General features: G+C 48.7%; 2 protein-coding genes and 1 pseudogene across 5 annotated transcripts; 1 reads left to right on the forward strand and 2 right to left on the reverse strand.

Moving 5' to 3' along the window:
- Positions 1-1,787: 1,787 nt before the first annotated feature.
- abtb1 (ankyrin repeat and BTB (POZ) domain containing 1) lies at positions 1,788-7,118 on the reverse strand. Of its 2 annotated transcripts, none has more exons than XM_040192165.2 (12): positions 6,599-7,118; positions 5,792-5,854; positions 5,649-5,704; positions 5,386-5,530; positions 5,145-5,304; positions 4,986-5,031; positions 4,688-4,804; positions 4,438-4,550; positions 4,231-4,329; positions 3,976-4,143; positions 3,452-3,652; positions 1,788-3,059 (listed from the first exon to the last, which is right to left on the reverse strand). In XM_040192165.2, exons 1-12 carry the CDS (start codon positions 6,652-6,654, stop codon positions 2,853-2,855), a joined length of 1,431 nt encoding a protein of 476 aa, XP_040048099.2. In that variant the 5' UTR covers positions 6,655-7,118; the 3' UTR covers positions 1,788-2,852. The 2 variants fall into 2 exon arrangements, with proteins under 2 accessions (XP_040048099.2, XP_077938620.1); XM_078082494.1 differs by having other exon boundaries at positions 6,280-6,852.
- A 114-nt stretch (positions 7,119-7,232) lies between these two features.
- LOC120828930 (deoxyribonuclease-1-like 1) lies at positions 7,233-9,010 on the reverse strand (annotated as a pseudogene). Its single transcript, XR_013451129.1, has 5 exons — positions 8,769-9,010; positions 8,567-8,673; positions 7,858-8,017; positions 7,638-7,734; positions 7,233-7,470 (listed from the first exon to the last, which is right to left on the reverse strand). The product of XR_013451129.1 is annotated as a deoxyribonuclease-1-like 1 (transcript).
- Positions 9,011-9,514: 504 nt separating this feature from the next.
- Positions 9,515-13,151, forward strand: LOC120828669 (intermediate filament protein ON3). 2 transcript variants are annotated; one of them, XM_040192168.2, is made up of 10 exons: positions 9,515-10,233; positions 10,332-10,874; positions 10,966-11,177; positions 11,294-11,354; positions 11,607-11,702; positions 11,793-11,957; positions 12,024-12,149; positions 12,236-12,456; positions 12,790-12,836; positions 12,935-13,151. In XM_040192168.2, exons 2-10 carry the CDS (start codon positions 10,611-10,613, stop codon positions 13,021-13,023), a joined length of 1,281 nt encoding a protein of 426 aa, XP_040048102.2. In that variant the 5' UTR covers positions 9,515-10,233; positions 10,332-10,610; the 3' UTR covers positions 13,024-13,151. The 2 variants fall into 2 exon arrangements, with proteins under 2 accessions (XP_040048102.2, XP_040048101.2); XM_040192167.2 differs by having other exon boundaries at positions 9,515-10,874.
- Positions 13,152-13,320: the final 169 nt, after the last annotated feature.

The raw sequence follows: 13,320 nt of genomic DNA on the forward strand, positions 1-13,320 counted from the left end.
TACCAATCTGCACACATCCTCTGTCAAAAGAACCCCCCCCCCACAAAAAAACCTTAAAGGGGAGAAGAGTGGAACAGCCCTTTGGTCCCAGGGTGCATAATGTAAAAATTATTCAAATAACCAGAGTATTGCAAGAAGAACACGGATGGGAAATGTATGACTAAAGGACTAAATGAATAATAATGATAATAAGAAGAGGAATCCATACAATAGTTCCGGTAAAATCAAGTACACGTGAACGCCGGTTCAACATCAGAATATTGCTGATTATTTACTTTTCAAAGTAAAAGCTTTGCTCCAGACTGAATCCAACCTCACAGTTTTGACTTGAGGGGCGTTTAACGGGAACCAACTGGGGCTATTAACGGGCCGCTGGATCGACTTGTAAACACGGTTGCCATGGATACCAATGAAGACGCGAGGAATATAAATGAATTTGACTGTCCCTTCGCCCCAGCAGTGCGACGTCCATCTGAAAACACAATCAAGTGTACTTTCCCACCCAGGACCAAGAAACAACCACACACACGGTTGCTTAGCAACAACCGTTAAATGTTTGCAAAGGAAGCTCGCTGAGGTCATAACTAATCGTGTTGTTTATTCCCGTCTTTTCAAACAGCCCCGGAGGCGCTTGGCGGGAAGCCAGCGGTCTGGTTGGTGGAAATTAACTTTTAACGTTGTTGGTTGTTTTTTTTAAACCATTCACCTTTGTGGACTTGTGATTAATGCTGCGAGTTGAAATCAAAAAAAAATTCCCATGAATGGGGGAGACCACAGATGGGTTCAGTGGTCTCCCACCATGCAGAGGGTGGTTTCTGAGGCAATTGTAAAACCGAGAAATGGCGCCATCTTCAGGGGACTGCGTGACATAAAATGTGCCTTCAAAGGAAACAGGAGTTTCCTGCACCTGCATTGTATTTTAAGTTAATTAAGTTTCTTAAAATACATAGAACAGAGGAGGAACTCCTAAGTGGTCATGACACAGCGTCACGTCAACACCGCTGCTTGTATCTGACCTAAATATTTAACCAAGACACTCAGCGAGACGATTCGCTGTTTCAATATAGATATCGGTTGTGCTGGACGTCGCGGCCCTGCTGGAGGGAAAGGGTGGTACAGGGGAACCAGAACCAGAACCAGAACCAGGACTAGAACAAAGAGCGGCCGGCAGTAAAATGAGAGGTTATCTTGGAAACACTTTTGGGGCCAAACAGCATTTTTTTGTCATAACTTTAAAATAAAATAGTTGTAAAACTTGCAGCTGTTTTCATAAGCGTAAAATATTTCTTCAAGAAAGATCAAGAGTCCATAGCAATGCTAACGGCTCTATGAGGCTGTGCTTTGAGCTAAAATGCTCACACGCCTTCATAGATGCCTTCTGGCTCTTTCAAAATAAGAGCCAAGTGCTATTAAACGTGATAAGACCTTCAGAATAAAAGCCCTTTAAAATAATACAACTTCATTTTAATTTTGGATTAAAGAGGTAATTAACTCAAACAATAGTTTGCAGATATTTGGTAAAGTGTTGGACCAAACTAAGTTTTGACCAGATGATAGCGCTAGATGAAAAGTCAAGAGGATTATTACAATTATTACAAATCCTCCTGTGAGAGGCACCAATGTCTAGATAGCAGAACTCATGGCCTTAAATACATTTATAATGTAATGTAATGTAATTAGTTATCGAGATGTTTCAGTCTGTCTGACCAACAAAGTCATCATGAATTCTTCAAGGCAAATCAATGGAATGCAAAAATCATTAAATATTCTGAATAAAACTCAAGTTCTGCTTGCAATGCAACATTTAATTGGCAAAACCAAGAGCAGATATGTTTACATTTTTTTGGATGGTGGATTTTACAGGCAAAAACATCAGTCACAGCTTTATTTTTGTGTGCGTACCCTGGGCAAGAGAGGTACAAGGCCGCCGGGAATGAGTTATTCCACGTAAGGTAATACGTTTTTCCACATAGGGTTTAAATAAAGGGAAATGTTAAAAAGGGATAAAAGGGAAAATATTTAAGAATAATGAATAAAGTGTCACACAGGAGCAGATTGGGTGGTGACGTTCAGCCGCCACGTCCGATCAATTCCATAATAAAAGTTACGTGACACACGTAATAAAACTACATTCTATGCAACTTAACATAACGGTTCACACCAACAACATTTTCTGGAGTAATGACCTGAATTTATACGCAATTGTCTTTTTTAGTTATCAGTCGCACAGCACTCATTGTGCGACAAGTTTGGCTTTCTACGAGCAACGACATCTATGGAGTCCGTTTAAGGGCTTTGTTGGGGCCAAAGTAGGAGATTAAAATAACTAAATAACCAGCTTGTCCAAATTCTGGCAGCTACACACAATGCCTAAAACAAACCCACGCATGTGTAAATACATCATACACAATTTCCTCAAAACGCCCCTCTGGCAGAACGTGGCACTTTATACCAAATCTCTTTTTGATGTGTCTCATTTTAAAAATAACTCACATGTGCAGTCGGCGATTCTAAACCAGGACTCTGTAGTCAGAGGCCGATGTTCATACTCACGTCCGGCCACTGGGAGGCGCTCATGCTCGGACAGGGAAGAGGACTTGAATTTAAAAAAAGGATAAAGGATGAACAAAGAGAAAGACACTGGGAGTAAGCGGGCGGCTAAATTCAAAGCGAAGGGTTCGTTTGGGTTGTGAGTTCCAACACCGAGAATGTTTCTCCAGAATCGCCGACTCCACCGTAACAACTTTCTCTGAATGAGCCAATTCTCCCGAAAATATATATTTCTGTACAATATACTGTGAATGAAATGAAAAACCCCGGGGACGGGAGTTTCTCTCTCTCATCGAGCCCCTTCAGCAGTAAATGTTGATGCTGCAGAGCAACTCCTCCAAGGCCTCCAGCTTCTGGTTGGCCTCCTCTATGGCGCTGTAGGTCTGCACGTTGCCGGTGATGTGGTACCGGATCTCGTCCACCAGCGGGACGGAGTCCGTCTCCTGCCGCTCCTCCACGGACGCCGCGTCCTCTTTGATGATCTCGGCGAACTCGGCCCGCTCCACCAGCTGTGGCGGACGGGTCGGGTGACAGACATTGAATGACCTCACAGGGTCTGACATTGCTGAGATGTTTCGCATCAAGGCGGTGACGGGCGTACGAGTTTACTTTTAGTGAACTTCTTTAAAAGGCCGGATGCATCCGCGGGAGTAATGCCAGTGAGGGATGAGGACGTCAATAATATGAAGCAAGAGCTGGGACGCGGTTAGCTTAGCATTAAGACCAAAAACAAGAGGAAACAGCTAGCCTGGCTTTGTCTAAACGTTAGCACCTTCCTAATTAACCAATTAAATCATACTATCAGATATCTCCAAAGGGCAAATGGCCCGTCGAGCTTTAGCCGACGTGACGTCTGCACTCCGGCCTCATCCCAAACAACGCGGAACAAACGGACACCCACCCGCTCGATGATCTTCGCCATGAACTGCGTGCACTGGTCCTCCAGCCGGGAGAGACGGAAGAGCTTGGCCGTCTTCCACATGTACAGGACGTTGTCCTCGCATATGGTCTTGGCAAGCGTCTTCCCACAGAGGCGCTTCAGCCCGGGCAGCAGATACATGTCGGCCACGCACAGCACGTCGAAGGAGACCTCCGCTATCAGCTGGGGATGGAGGACGAAGAAGTATAAAGTCAGCTGCCGGGTGATCGAGAACATTCCGGTTAGGTTTCCAAAATGGCAACTTGGCAACACAATTTACAAAGATCACAAAAATGTTTTAGATGTTCCCAACCAATACATAGTTTTAATATATATATATATATATATATATATATATATATACACCTCTGGATTCCCAAAGACATTTTTCTTTTTTTTTACACGCTCACGCCGAAATATAAGAAAATCGTCTTTTGTATGACTCATCTGCAGGTGGACCGCCGGGTAACTAAATAAGCCCCCCCCCCCCCCCCCCGTGCACGCACCTGTGTGTCATCGGTGTAGATGTAGTACATGACGTGTGTGAAGATCTCGTGGGAGATGTTGTGGAGGGTGATCACCGGCGTGCTGGGCTGCGACTGCAGCTGCTCCCCCTCGCTGAAGTGGTCCTCCAGCAAGGCTTTGAAGTAGTCGCTGCGCCCGCAGAAAAACGCCTGCAGACGCAAACGCAGGGCGAAGTCACGTGGTCATTCAGCGCGGGAGGGGGGGGGGGGCGGGGTCATGATCCGCGCCTGTCTCACCTTATGGCACAGGAAGTTGAAACCATCAACTCTGAAGCAGATGTCGGGATACGTAGGGAAGCGGTCGACTCGGTTGAAGGGAAGCTCACCGAATCCGACCTGCGGAGATCCGACCCGGTGGGGACGGAGACACAAGAGGCTTGTTAAACTGTCCCAGCAGCGTTACTCGTGCTTTTTTTTACGTCCTGCTCGCCCGCGCGTCCTCACTCTTAATTCGATGGGAAGGGCGCAGTCCGCCAACTGGGCCATCTCCTCCTGCAGCTGGCAGCTGTGAGGATCCAGGCTGAGGACCTTCACACAGATCCCCGGCTTGTGGGACACTTGGGACACACGGGCGGAAAAAGAAAGACAAGACGGGCGCGCCGTCACACCGTTGACCCCGATGCCCGACAACCGGCCTAAGTGTTTTATCATTTCAGGAGCAACAACAAGGTGTCAGTCATTTTCAGTAATTTACCGAATTCGTAGAGCTGTTTGCATTTATTCTCCAGCTGGTCGATCAGCAGCTCCATCTTGCACTGTTTGGCCAGTCGCCTGCAGTCCTCCACCAGGCTGATGTCAATGTCCATCCTGCCTGTAGCATCAGGAAGAGGAAAACATCAACGATGAGAGACTCATCGGCGCAGTACTCTTCATTTATTTTCAGGTATTTCGTTGTTTATTCCTTTGCTTTCTTGGGACTTTTTGTTTCAATTTGTGAGAAAATATGCGTTTTTTTTTCCTACGTCTTCCTCTTCGGAATATTTACCCCTCACCTGTGTAGGAATATTGCAGGATGGCTCCAAAGGCCGAAGGGTTGACCTGAGGGACAAAACGGCTTTTACCCACCGAGACGTAAACAAACAAACAACGTGCGGCCTCCTCTGTATCAAGCAACAAAGCCCGCGGACACACGTGTGGGTATTTCTCTCTACCAGAGGGTGTTTGAGGGTGATCGAGCTCTTCCCTTTCCACTTGGTCTCGAACATGTCGGTGAAGTACTCGGAGCGCGCGCTGAGCACGCAGCGGTGGGCCGTGAACATGCGCCCGTGAACCAGGAACTTGACGTCGCCGTGCGGGCCCTGCTCCAGCAACCTGCGGGCCAAAAAAATTCGGAAGGATCACTCCTTCACCCCCACCGCCGACCGCGGCTCCCGATCCCGGCCTCGCACTCACGCGTGCAGGAAGTAGCTGAAGTCGTCCCGCTGCATGGCGCGCACGCTGATGCACTTGTAGTCCTTGAGCAGGCGGCGGACGGACTCGTTCAGGGAGCCGTACATGCAGCGCTCGCCGTCGAACGTGTTGGCCTCGCACTTGGCGCCTGGAAGGGGGGGGGGGGGGGGGGGGGACGACCAATGAGAGCGAGTGAGAGACTGTGCCCCCCATCAGACGCTCTTTCTCACATCGTGCTTCATTTATTACTAATGAGAAAACCTCACCGTTAGCCAGCAGGTACTGGACCAGCTCCTCGTGACCACAGAGACAAGCATAATACCTGAGGAAGAAGAGCGCGGGCGTCTTTAGGTTTTTTTGGGGTAATGACGGCGTCCGGGAGGAGGCCGCTGCCCTGGGTCGTACTTACAAAGGAGAGCTGTCCCACTTGTCTCTCACGTTGAGTTCCACGTCTCTTTGCTCAACAAGGTATCTTGGAGAGGGAATACAGGAAATGAAAGGAAGTAAAACTTATTGGTGTGTCCGAAGATTTTGACCCAAGCGCGAGAAGCCAGACGTCCCTCCAGGTTGGATGGGGGTCCATCTCTAGTACGCCAGTGACTGTGGCTTTGTCTAGTTGTGGTGTCATGGTGTCGGTATTTCAGTCCAACTAACGCGATACCAAGTCATGATTGCTAAAAGACCAGGAGGACCAGAAACCAACCGTTCCTCCATCCTCACGGAAGACTAGGCTGTAAATGTGCTGAACAGAGGAACGTATTTGGGTCGAATCATCAATAATACACTTAACCTGAATGGGTCAAAGGGTCAAAGCTTCAGGGGGGGAATTTAATGATGTGTTCAGGGTCTCGCTCGAGAGGAACAGGTGTTAACATTAGCTACTAAAAATGTTCCCACCTTTCATGCGTTGTAGAGGAACTCTATGCACGAATCTATGGGTCGATGGAGCGGATGTCTGTCTTTAAACCGCTGTGGGCGGAACCGCGACGAGGACACGTCTTGTCCTCGGATTGTCTTCATTCGACATGGACCTATGGGTGTGAAATCATCTGTACACCGAGCAGCTGGTGACCTAAAACCAGCAACGCTTCTTTGCAAAGCACCAACGACACGTTGCGCCGTGAGTTTAGCTGCACGAATTGGCTCGAGACCTCTTGTTGTTGTTGTTGTTGTTGTTGTTGTTGTTAAACCGGAAGTAACGCTGGTGCACGTTTACCTGACTCTACAAACGTCGCCCTTTCTGCAACTACTGAACAGGTCGTACACGTCCATGATCCCCGCTGCGTGCCCGCGCCTCCGCGACGCATCGAGGCGGCGTCTACCGGGCCGGTGACACGCGACGATCCGGTTCTGAGGTCCCGGGTTCGGTTCGGTCGACGCGGAGGAACTTGGTTCGCTGTTTCTTTTTTTCTTTTTTTTTTGCACGGTTGTTTACAAAAACGGGCCGATTCTGTCAGTCACGTGACCAGTGCGTCACATCGAGTGCTTGAAGGGGAATAACGGGAGAGGTGACGACTCCGCCGTCGCTTGACAACAAAAACGTGCTTATGAAACAAACAAACATATAACATTGTAATTAACTAATTTGAGAACAAGTCATATTAGTTTTGTGGTGTTTAACCGCAGGTGTGGTCGGCAGCTCGTGTTAACGGCTGTGTCATAGCAAAAGGTCGGAGCTTACGTGAGTCCCGTGAACGCAGCACACGTCACTGCGTCCGTTTACTCGTTTTGGCGCCCCGCCCCCCACCTTGATTCGTCACAGGGTTTGTCTTTTAAAACGCAACATCCAGATGATGGCGCTCTCCTCAACATTCACCAACATCAGCATCTCACATATAACAACATTCCGATTCATCAACTGATGTTTTATTTTGTTCACCGCGTTAGTTTGCATTGATTTACGTCACTGCGTAACGTTACATTTCTGCATCATAAATTCGAAACATGTAAACAACGTGACAAAAAGATCTCATTTCAGTTGGACTGTGGCCAGCCGCTGTTTTAATATGGAGATCTGAAGGTGAAGTTTCTCTTGCTCCAGCAGGAGGTTTTCCTTCTGCAGTTCCAACACATCGACCTGCAGACTTCCTGTCAGTAGAGAACGCGCACACACACACACACACACACGCATACACACACACGCAGCCTATACATGGGTTATGTATAGGCTGGGAAACGAGGCAGTGAAAACAAGCCATACGGGACCCGTTGTCGGGTTGGATTGCGTTCGGCTCACGCAAAGAGGCGAAACTCACCATTTGTTCCGTCATGGCGAACTCTTTGCGGAAGTCGAACGGCTTGGCTGAGTTTGGCACGAAGGCCGCCAGCATATCGTCTCCGTACACAACAATCCTGTGGTGCACACATTCAGTCCATTAAGCCACACACATATATATATATATATATATATATATATATTGATACAATGAGTAGATGCACAGGTGCATGACGGTCCCCTTATGGGCGCAGACGTGCCGGTCGTAGGCTTGGTGGCTGGAGGTGTTCGTCGTGGTGTCCACGTCGTCGCCAATCAGCCAGTGGAAGTTCTCGTCGCTGCGAATGCGGATCTCCTTCATCTCCCCCGGCGGGTGACGTGGGCGCCGTCGGCCTTGAAATCTCCCAAGATCATTACGTTCTGGAGGGAATCAGACGCAGCGGTTTTAGTGAGTATCCTGATCCCTTCATAGTGTCATCTGGGGTAAATTCCGCATCGTCTGCGGCGGAGGCTCAGCGATTGAATGTGAAACCGATGCGCTTGTTGTCAAAAAGAAAAACCTTAAATGTGTGTGATTTGGTTCAGAGACGCCGGTTCAGGTTATTCCAAATAGCGACTCAAGCCAAATAATCTTAAAGAGACACCTGAGGAATGCGGCTCGGCAAGTAAACTGAGAGGTGTGGAGGGTGTGGAGGCCTCGGAGAAAACCTCTGATCTACGCAAATGCAACACTCTTTTGGGACCTTTTTATTTTTTGTGTGGAATTGAGCTGGTAAAATCAGCCGGCGTTTGTCTCTGACCGGCTCTCTACCAGCTACTCTTTTTTTTTTTTTTAAATATCATCATTGTTAACGTGGTTAACATTTGCCCCTCTACTGTTGTTGGTGCTGTTGTTGTTGCTGTGTGACCTTTGACCCTTGCTCCAAACAGAACAGCACACTAGAACAAAGCTCGCGTCAGTTTTCCCACCTGTCTCTGACCGCCAGGAAGACCTGCTAGAGCTCGTCCAGCTCCCGCTCGGTGTCCCGCGCGGCGGCGCGCGGCGTGCACCGGGATCAGCACCACGTCCCTCAGCACTGCGAACAGAAGCGGCCGGCCGTGAGATGCTCCTCTGCGCCGCGGCGCGCCAACTCAACCCGATAAACCCGCCCCATGAATCCGTCTCATTCACCGCTTGAAGGGGGACCGACGTGTGTTTGTAGTGCAGATGTTTCGGGGGTGACGAAACCCGCGCCACCTGCCAGATGTGCTGCCAGCTCACCTGTACAGAAAGAGGAACCGCTCCTTGCTCCTGCCCAGGCGGGCGCTGAGCTGCAGGCCGTAGTGGTGGGTCGTGTCGACTCAGGTTGTAATAGTAACATACGGACGTTTAACAGAAAAGAAAAAGTCATCGTTGTCTTCTCTTTATTCAGGAGCTCACTTGTTCAGTTCCTCCAAGAAGGTTTTGACGGAAGCGCCGCTCACATCCACCACCTCCAGGACCACTATGATGTCGTATCGAGACGCAATCTGCACAACAAACAGAGCCACGAGGAGACAAACGAGAGACACTTTATGACCGTTTAATGCTCCATTGTTTCTCCTTCATCCAAACCTCAGGCCACTGATGGCGCAGATATGACCCAGGATGGATTATCAACACCGTCGCAGACTTATCGCTGCCTCCTGGCCGCTCCCCCGAAAAGTCACACGTGTGACACAAACGGCGCATTTCAAAAATAACTCGGCTCTTATCGCTGCCGATCTGCCGCGTGACGCCTCCGCTCGACTCACCCTGACGAGAGCAGACAGAACATCTGGATCGGAGAACTTTGCTCAGCCCGAACCGCTGCACGTTGAACGAGGCGATCTTCAAAATAAGAGTTTTATTTTGTTTTAAATACACACGGTCTGACACGCACTCTCACACACACAGTCTTGTGTGAATGAACACACCTGATGGCTGGAGAGGATTATTTCTTTGTGTTGCAACGATTGGCTCATCAGCCTGAATAGAAAGAGGGCGAGACCAACCATCCCTCCAACAATGCATTTCTGAGTTAATTTCACTAAACTCTAATGGAATAATAATAATAAAACACGTCGAAATTGCCAACGATTTTTCTTCTGATTGAGGCCTAAATGCCAATTTATAATACCGGGTTGTAAATGTGTAATATTAGAAATCAACTTCATAAATATGTTCAAGCAGCATCACAGTTTATTTTAACGAGTAGCAGTAGTTCTGCCCCCTCACTGTAATATGCGTTTATGACATTTGGGCACATTTTGTGGAAAATCTCCACATTTCCCAGAGCGGAGAGGAGGTGGGCTCAGAGCAGCATCGCGTTAGGCTTTAAGATAAATAAGAAGAAAATGAAATAAATGTGCGTGATCTGCTTCAGAGATACAGGAGAGTTCCCGGCGTCAACGCTTTTGTATGTGGCGAAGCTGTGAAGCTGTTTCAAACCGTAACAACAGTCTGAACCAGTGGTTGAGTGCGTGAGATGAAAGAACGTGACAATTACCCCGAAGGCATCCAGGGAAACTGTGCAGGAGGCTGTCACGGACCAAACCTCTGGTTTACAGTACAGTCATCCTGTCTCTGATAATCCCGCTGGTTAAATCTACCGGCTATAATGAGCCCATTTTAAAAGGTAAATCAGTGGCATAAAGCAAATACAAATATTTGTCCTTTTGCACGTGTGTTTTTTAGTTTAGGTTTGTTGACTTTGATCGAATTTCTCACTCAAAGGCAGCATACCTGACGTGGTTACGTCTGAATTCCAACGGAAACGTTCCGGTGGTAGGTGGGGGAACAGGCGGCAGGCGTCCAACTGGTTCCCCCACATTTAAGGAGCCGCATAACTTTCCTATCTCGCCACACCCCGACCCGACCTATAAAGCAGGACCCGAGAGATAAGACGAAGCACACGCGGAGCTCAACCACCGACCCGGACGCTCTCCCCGCCCGCCACCCGACTGCGGCAGCGAAAAAAAAACAAAAAAAAAAACTCCACCCGTCGCGAAAACCATGAGTCTGAGGAGCAAGCAGGGCACCCGCCCGGGCCTCCGCCCGCCTCAGAGGGGCTTCAGCAGCAGGTCCGTGTCGTCCTACTCCATGCCCAGGGTCAGCAACGGGACCCACGTGGCGCCCCCCATCACGCCCGTGACAATCAACGAGGGCCTGCTCACGCCGGTCAACGTGGACATCGACCCCGCCATCCAGGTGGTGCGCACCCAGGAGAAGGAGCAGCTCAAGGGCCTGAACAACCGATTCCTCTCGTTCATCGACAAGGTGAGAGCAGATTTACATTCGTGGGGGCGTTTCAACTTGTATCTGACGGCACAAACACTTTGCTTTGGGTTAATTGCCCCCCCCCCCCCAGGTGATAATACTGGAGCAGCAGAACAAAATGCTGCAAACCAAGTGGAATCTGCTGCAGGGAGGGGCCGGCGCCACCGCCTCCGACGTGGAGCCCATGCTGAAGTCCTACATCGGCGGCCTGCAGAGGCAGCTGGAGGTCATCATCAGCGACAAACACAGGCTGGACTCGAACAGCAAAGCCATGCACCAGGATTTGAGCAAATACAAGGAAATGTAAGAATGCGCCGCCATGAGGATCCATCGGAAGTGTGCAGGGGCGGAGTGTCTGGGGGGGGCTCAGTGCAAACCGATGCCAGCGCAGGTAACCTGATATTTCTGTGCGGTTTCAGGTTCGAGGCTGAGACGAACAAGAAGCACGAGCTAGAAATCGAGTTTGTCGCGCTCAAAAAGGTAAATGAGCTCTTTTAAAGAGCTCATCTAAGCATTTTACTGACAAATTCACCTTTTTCTCAACTGTAATATCGTCAAATTTGTTTAGTTTGTCTGATACTTTACCCGTTTTATGTTGGAGGTTATTATTTGAGCTGCATTTCATGTTATAAAAATAAATCAAATGGCCACACGTGTTCAACATAAAATCTGTCAAAGACAAAAGGTTTGAGAAGCACCGATAGAAGGTTGTTGGTTCATCTCCGCCTGCAGGACACGGACGCCGGCTACATGTCCAAGATGGACATGAGCGAGCAGCTGTCTTCGACCAGCGACGAGTTACACTTCTTCAAGGCTCTGTACGACGCGGTACGCGAGCATTCGACTGTGCGATGACCATTAGCAAAATACAGAATGAGATTACGTCTTCTTACCGCTGTTGTGTGAAAACCAAAAAAGGAGCTGCGGGAGCTGCAGGAGAGCCTGAGGGAGACCTCTGTGGTGGTGCAGATGGACAACTCCCGTGACCTGAACATGGACCGGATCGTGTCCGAGGTCAAGGCCGAGTACGAGGACATCGCTGCTCGCAGCCGCTCCGAGGCTGAGGGCTGGCACAAGAGCAAGGTAAGGAAACCGATCATCAAAGCCAAAGAAATCACCTCCCTAAACCCCACAATCGTTCGTCACCAGTTGGACCGGATCACCACTGAGGCGGACCAGCACGGCGAGAGCATGCGCGGCGCCAAGGCGCAGATATCCGAGCTCCGCCGCCTGATCGCCCGCCTGCAGAACGAAACGCAGGCCGTGAAAACACAGGTGAGTGGGAAGAAAGTTTATTCAGCCCTCGATTCGAAAAAAAGAGGCAATCGGCTGTTGCTCAAATCCTTTTTAAAAACTCCCAGCACGCCAGCGTCGAGAGCCAGATAGCCGACGCGGAGCAGCAAGGCGAGGGGGCCGTGCGGGACGCCGGGGCTCGCATCAGGGACCTGGAGCTGGCTCTGCAGAGGGCCAAGCATGACATGGCTCTGCAGGTCAAGGAGTACCAGGAGCTCATGAACCTCAAGCTGGCCTTGGACATCGAGATCTCCACCTACAGGAAGCTGCTGGAGGGAGAGGAGGAAAGGTGCGTCAAGATGTCGTTGCGTTTTAAGGGTTTGAGGTCACAATAGATGCAGCTTCAACGCGTTTGTAGTTTGTGTATGTATGTATATAATTATACATATATTCATAATATATGTATAGTATAAAAGTAAATGTGAATAACATCTGTCGTGTGGGGTGCTTTTTTCCCTGCGACCACAAGGGGGCAACACTAAGCGCATTCCTCAGCCAAATTCAAACCCTTTTGTGTGTAAAATGAGTGTAGTTCATCTTTAATAACATTTCACTTAGCCGGTCCATACTGATGGTGATGATGTGTGTATTTTATATGTATTCCTTGCTTTCTCACTGACAGAACTGGGTACGACTCTGTAGTCAACATCCGAACAGTGGCCCCCAAGTGTGAGTACAGTCTTTTTTTCTTTCTTTTTTTGCTATCGGGATTGATTCCCCCTGTGTGTTTTTGTATGTGACCTTTTCTTTCTCCTCTCATCAAACAGCCGCCAAAATCAAAAGGCGCAGGTCAGGTGTTTTCATCAAGACGGTGGAGACCAATGAAGAATATATTAAGGCAAAAGACCCGCTGTAAGCATTTAACTGTAACCATATCTCCAACATCTTTGTTAATGAACAGCACCAATGAGACACATGTGTGCGTTTGTTCTTTTATTGGATATCACGTTAATCTCTGTGTTTACAATAAAGATTTTCTCTGGATATTTTTGCGCCTTTTTTTCAGTGTGAAAAACACTGGTTTCTGAAAAGTGAAACCTCCGGTCCGATCAGAAAATGACCTCTCATGATAATATTTACTCCGGGAATAAATCCAATCGTCAGTGTATGTTCCCAATCTTTATTTTGAAATCTTCAACACAGCATGATGTTC

Source organism: Gasterosteus aculeatus, chromosome 2 (genome assembly GCF_964276395.1).
Source record: "Gasterosteus aculeatus chromosome 2, fGasAcu3.hap1.1, whole genome shotgun sequence".
NCBI classification, from domain to species: domain Eukaryota; kingdom Metazoa; phylum Chordata; class Actinopteri; order Perciformes; family Gasterosteidae; genus Gasterosteus; species Gasterosteus aculeatus.

What these genes read in the sequence shown, in the direction of transcription:
- LOC120828669 (XM_040192167.2), top strand. Translation starts at nt 10,611, where the DNA reads ATGAGTCTGAGGAGCAAGCAGGGCACCCGCCCGGGCCTCCGCCCGCCT. An exon ending in AGTTTGTCGCGCTCAAAAAG is followed by an intron (nt 11,355 to 11,606) that starts GTAAATGAGCTC and finishes CTCCGCCTGCAG; the next exon opens with GACACGGACGCCGGCTACAT. An exon ending in AGGGCTGGCACAAGAGCAAG is followed by an intron (nt 11,958 to 12,023) that starts GTAAGGAAACCG and finishes GTTCGTCACCAG; the next exon opens with TTGGACCGGATCACCACTGA.
- abtb1 (XM_040192165.2), bottom strand. Translation starts at nt 6,654, where the DNA reads ATGGACGTGTACGACCTGTTCAGTAGTTGCAGAAAGGGCGACGTTTGT. An exon ending in TCACCCTCAAACACCCTCTG is followed by an intron (nt 5,032 to 5,144) that starts GTAGAGAGAAAT and finishes TTTGTCCCTCAG; the next exon opens with GTCAACCCTTCGGCCTTTGG. An exon ending in TGGCGAAGATCATCGAGCGG is followed by an intron (nt 3,060 to 3,451) that starts GTGGGTGTCCGT and finishes CGTCCGCCACAG; the next exon opens with CTGGTGGAGCGGGCCGAGTT.